Here is a 6000-nt window from a genome sequence, read left to right as displayed (position 1 = left end):
ATCTGCTGCTTCTCCTCCTCCTTCACCTCCTGCCTCTGACTCAGCTCAGACACCTGAACAGAGAGGAAACTGAAACTGAACCTGGTCAGCAGGACAAACGTGACATTTATAGCAGTGAGAACAGAACACAGTTTAGTTTTCTGGTGTTTAGATTTACAGCCTCAGCGGTGTTGTTAATAACAACCACTGGTCACTAACTGGGAACGAACCACCATCAAGCGTTATCAAGACAAGGAAACATCTGTCGAGAACACCAGTAGACGCTGCTCATCGCTGTAGATGAATCGTTCATCTGTGGTTTCAGTACGTGTTCATTCGTGTTTATTGGTGAGATTCATCTGAAACGAGCTTTTCAGCGACCGATGGTCAAAACTTTAGATACGTTTGAACAAACATTTTCAATGTTGTGCTGTTAAATCAACAGAATTGAAGGTATTTAGAGAAAGAAAGACTCCGACTCGTGTTGTTTCTGCAGCTCAGACAAGCGTGCTGGAGGTTTAATCCAATCAGATCACAGCCTCTCAGAGTGAATTCACCTCCAGGTCGTCCCTCACATTAACCTGTTACTGGCTGTGTTTCAGACCTTTGTTGACAAGAATTGATCATTATTATCGGGTGAAATTTATTTGTTCTGCTATCAGGCTGCAAATGTGGACGAATCCCTGTAAACCATCCGTTGACCTGTTGATGTAAACCTGCTGCTGCGTGACCGAGTTGTATTTTATTTATTTATATGAACTGAAACTAATCGCCCTTCTGAGATAAATAAAGTTGTCTGAATCTGAATAAAAAAGATCAACTCAACTGCTCGACTACTTTTTGGGAGTAGTTGATGAAAATGCAGCTAGTAGCACCTGCAAGCTAACGTTAACCGCTACAAGTCGCACTTACAAGCTAACGTTAACCGCTACAAGTCGCACTTACAAGCTAACGTTAACCGAACAAGTCGCACTTACAAGCTAACGTTAACCGAACAAGTCGCACTTACAAGCTAACGTTAACCGCTACAAGTCGCACTTACAAGCTAACGTTAACCGAACAAGTCGCACTTACAAGCTAACGTTAACCGCTACAAGTCGCACTTACAAGCTAACGTTGACCGAACAAGTCGCACTTACAAGCTAACGTTAACCGCTACAAGTCGCACTTACAAGCTAACGTTGACCGAACAAGTCGCACTTACAAGCTAACGTTAACCGCTACAAGTCGCACTTACAAGCTAACGTTGACCGAACAAGTCGCACTTACAAGCTAACGTTAACCGCTACAAGTCGCACTTACAAGCTAACGTTGACCGAACAAGTCGCACTTACAAGCTAACGTTAACCGCTACAAGTCGCACTTACAAGCTAACGTTGACCGAACAAGTCGCACTTACAAGCTAACGTTAACCGCTACAAGTCGCACTTACAAGCTAACGTTGACCGAACAAGTCGCACTTACAAGCTAACGTTAACCGCTACAAGTCGCACTTACAAGCTAACGTTGACCGAACAAGTCGCACTTACAAGCTAACGTTAACCGCCTCAAGTCGCACTTACAAGCTAACGTTGACCGAACAAGTCGCACTTACAAGCTAACGTTAACCCTGCGTACTGAACATCTGTATTAGTGCCCATGATATACACACCTGAGCCTGCACTCCTCTCAGCTCCTCCTGAGCCTCCTCCCTCCTCCTCCACTCCTTCTGCACCTCCTCTCTGAGAGCCGTCACCTCCTTCTCTGTCCTCCTCAACTTCTCTTCTACTTCCTCCCTCTCCCTTTGTTCCCTCTGCACCTCCTCTCGCAGTATCCACGACTCTTCCGCCATCCTCCTCTGCTCCTTCTGCACCTCCTCTCTGAGGCATGACACCTCCTTCCTTTTAGTCTTCAGCTCCTCCTGGACCTCCATCTTCTCTCCTTGTTCCCTCTGCAGCTCTTCTTTAAGTACAAACACCTCCCTCTTGCTCCTCCTCCAATCCTCCTGTGCCCCTTCCCTCTCCCTCTGCTCCTTCTGCACCTCCTCTCTGAGAGCCGTCACCTCCTTCTCTGTCCTCCTCAACTTCTCTTCTACTTCCTCCCTCTCCCTTTGTTCCCTCTGCACCTCCTCTCTCAGTATCGATGACTCCTCTGCCATCCTCCTCTGCTCCCTCTGCACCTCCTCTCTGAGGCATGACACCTCCTTCCTTTTAGTCTTCAGCTCCTCCTGGACCTCCATCTTCTCTCCTTGTTCCCTCTGCAGCTCCTCTTTAAGTACAAACACCTCCCGCTTGCTCCTCCTCCAATCCTCCTGTGCCCCTTCCCTCTCCCTCTGCTCCTTCTGCACCTCCTCTCTCAGAGCAGTCACCTCCTTCCCTTTGTTCCTCAGCTCCTCCTGTACAACCTCCTTGTCCTTTTGCTCCTTCTGCACCTCCTCTCTCAGAGCAGTCACCTCCTTCCCTTTTCTCTTCAGCTCCTCCTGTACAACCTCCTTGTCCTTTTGCTCCTTCTGCACCTCCTCTCTCAGAGCAGTCACCTCCTTCCCTTTTCTCTTCAGCTCCTCCTTTATAACCTCCTTCTCCTTTTGCTCCTTCTGCACCTCCTCTCTCCTCTTCCCAATCTCCTCTTGTGCCTCATCCCTCTCCCTCTGCACCTCCTCTCTGAGAGCTGTCACCTCCTTCCCTCTGCTCCTCAGCTCCTCCTTTATAACCTCCTTGTCCCTCTGCTCCTTCTGCACCTCCTCTCTCAGAGCAGTCACCTCCTTCTCTCTGCTCCTCAGCTCCTTCTGTACAACCTCCTTGTCCTTTTGCTCCTTCTGCACCTCCTCTCTCCTCTTCCCAATCTCCTCTTGTGCCTCATCCCTCTCCCTCTGCACCTCCTCTCTGAGAGCTATCACCTCCCTCTCCCTCCTCCTCAGCTCCATGGACAGGCCTGCCTTCTCCTCCTCCAGCTCTCTGACTCTGGATCTCACCCTCTCCTCCACCAGGAGGTGCTGACCTCTCTCGTTCTCCACCAGTCGCCCTCCTTCCTCCTTCACCTCTCTCAGTTCATCCTCCAACCTCCTCCTCTCCTCCTCTGCCTTCCTTAGCACCTCCCTTTGTCTATCGATTTCACTCTCCTTCATCATCAGGTCATCCTCCAGCCTCCTCTTCTCCTCCCTGACCCTTCTAAGCACCTCCTCCTCTCCCTTCCTCCCCTCCTTGGTCTCCTTTAGTTTGTTTTCTAGTGTCCTCTTCTCCTCCTCTGCCAGCCTCAGTTCCTCTCTTTGCTCCTTCACCTCCTTCTCCGTATCTTTCCATGTGTCTTCCAGCCTCCTCTTCTCCTCCCTGGCTCTTCTAAGCACCTCCCTCTCTTCCTCCAGCTCCTCCTCTACTTCCCCCACTTTCTCCTCCAGTCTCCTCTTCTCTTCCTCCACCTCCATCAGCTTGTTGTCCAGCCTCCTCCTCCTCTCCTCCTCTATCCTCCACAGTGCCTCCCTCTCTCTCCCCTCCTCCTCCCTCTCCTCTAGCATGACTCTCAGCTGCTGCGTCTCCTCCTCTCGCTCCTTCAAAATGCGGAGGATCTGGGCTGCCTCCTTTGCACTCCGCTCCGCCTTCGCCCTCCCCTCCTTCACCTCCTCCTCCAGCCTGTGGTGGACCTCCTCCCTCTCTCTGGTGGCCCTCCGCGCCCCCTCGCTCTTGACCCGCGCCTCCTGCAGCTCCCTGGCCTGGGAGGAGATCCTGTCGTCTTTTTCTTCTCCCTCCCTCCTCTCTCTCTCCAGGATCTCCCGGGTTTCTCTCAGCAGCTCCTCAAGCTGCTCCACCTTCACCTCCTTCTCCTTCAGTTTGTGGTTCGCCTCCTGACACTCCCTCGCTTTCACCTCCTCCTGGTCTTCCACGAGAGTCAGGCGCTCCTTCAGCACCTCCACTTCCTCCTCCAGCTCCCTCACGGTGCTTATCTGTTTCTCCAGGCTGCGCTCCCTCCGCTCCACCTCCTCCTTCTTCTCCTCAAGCTCCTCCTTGGCCACACTCAGCCTCACCGACAGCACCACCACCTCGCCCTCTTTCTCCTCCAGCTTCTCCCTTAACTCCTCCTCTTGCCTCCTTGTCTCCTCCTCTCCATCTTGCAGTCTCTCCAACTCCTCCACCCTCCTCCTCCATCTTTTCACCTCCTCTGCTTCACCTCTCAGGTGCTCCACCTCCTCCTCCCTCTGGTCCTTCTCCCTCTCCAGTCTCTCCATCCGGTCGCAGAGCGCCTCAGTCTCTCTGTTCCTCTGCACCTCCTCCTCCCTCCTCCTCTCTTCCCTCTCCGCTTCCGTCCTCTTCGTCTCCTCCTCCAGTTTCTCTTTCTCTCCCTCCGCCCGCTGTATTCTCGCCATCATGTGGCTGATTTGCGCCTCCCTCTCCGTCACCTCCTCCCTCAGTCTCTCCACCTCCGTCTGTCTCTCCTCCTTCTCCTCCGTCAGTCCTTCTGTACGCCTCCTCAGCGCCTCCACCTCTCCGTCCCTCATCCCCAGCTCCTCGCTCAGCGCCTCCCTCTCTCTCTGCCAGGCCTCCCTCTCCTCCCTCTTTTCTTCCTCCTCCTTTCTCCTGGTCTTCTTCAGCTTCTCCACCTCCTGGTTCAGCCTCTCCATCTCCTCCATCAGCGCCTCCCTCTCCTCCTCGTTCCTCTCAGTCTTGTCTTGTCTGCGGGCCGTCGCTCGCTCCAGCTCGTCTCTGAGACACTCGATCTCTCCTTCAGGAGAAAAAACATTTTATTCACAACACATATTATAGTAACACATAGTATAAATACTACCATATTATAGTAATACTACTATAAATACTACCATATTATAGTAATACTACTATAAATACTACCATATTATAGTAACACACAGTATAAATACTACCATATCATAGTAATACTACTATAAATACTACCATATTATAGTAATACTACTATAAATACTACCATATTATAGTAATACTACTATAAATACTACCATATCATAGTAATACTACTATAAATACTACCATATTATAGTAATACTACTATAAATACTACCATATTATAGTAATACTACTATAAATACTACCATATTATAGTAATGCTACTATAAATACTAACATATTATAGTAACACATAGTATAAATACTACCATATTATAGTAATACTACTATAAATACTACCATATTATAGTAATACTACTATAAATACTACCATATTATAGTAATACTACTATAAATACTACCATATTATAGTAACACACAGTATAAATACTACCATATTATAGTAATACTACTATAAATACTACCATATTATAGTAATACTACTATAAATACTACCATATTATAGTAATACTACCATAAATACTATCATATTATAGTAATACTACTATAAATACTATCATATTATAGTAATACTACTATAAATACTAACATATTATAGTAATACTACCATAAATACTATCATATTATAGTAATACTACTATAAATACTACCATATTATAGTAATACCACTATAAATACTACCATATTATAGTAATACTACCATAAATACTATCATATTATAGTAATACTACCATAAATACTACCATATTATAGTAACATATAGTATAAATACTACCATATTATAGTAATACTACTATAAATACTATCATATTATAGTAATACTACTATAAATACTACCATATTATAGTAATACTACTATAAATACTACCATATTATAGTAATACTACTATAAATACTATCATATTATAGTAATACTACCATAAATACTACCATATTATAGTAAAACTACCATAAATACTACCACATTATAGTAAAACTACCATAAATACTACCATATTATAGTAACACATAGTATAAATACTACCATATTATAGTAATACTACTATAAATACTACCATATTATAGTAATACTACTATAAATACTACCATATTATAGTAATACTACTATAAATACTACCATATTATAGTAATACTACTATAAATACTACCATATTATAGTAATACTACTATAAATACTATCATATTATAGTAATACTACCATAAATACTACCATATTATAGTAAAACTACCA

General features: G+C 45.6%; 1 protein-coding gene across 9 annotated transcripts in view; it reads right to left on the bottom strand.

Annotated features, from left to right (window-relative positions):
• si:dkey-230p4.1 (trichohyalin) overlaps window positions 1–6000 on the bottom strand; it is a 50173-nt gene that overhangs the window by 3189 nt on the left and 40984 nt on the right. For 7 of the 9 annotated variants that reach the window (XM_067602701.1, XM_067602699.1, XM_067602704.1 and 4 more), the window contains 2 exons: window positions 1631–4671; window positions 1–53 (listed from right to left, as the gene is read on the bottom strand). The exon at window positions 1–53 is cut by the window's left edge and continues 58 nt beyond it. In XM_067602701.1, coding sequence (XP_067458802.1) covers window positions 1–53; window positions 1631–4671 — 3094 coding nt within the window. The remainder of the gene's footprint in view (window positions 54–1630; window positions 4672–6000) is intronic. The other 2 variants (XM_067602706.1, XM_067602707.1) reach the window with 2 other exon arrangements.

Source organism: Thunnus thynnus, chromosome 11 (genome assembly GCF_963924715.1).
Source record: "Thunnus thynnus chromosome 11, fThuThy2.1, whole genome shotgun sequence".
Classification (NCBI taxonomy): domain Eukaryota; kingdom Metazoa; phylum Chordata; class Actinopteri; order Scombriformes; family Scombridae; genus Thunnus; species Thunnus thynnus.
The sequence above is the reverse complement of the archived record's forward strand: the minus strand, read 5'-3'. Positions and strand labels throughout refer to the sequence as shown.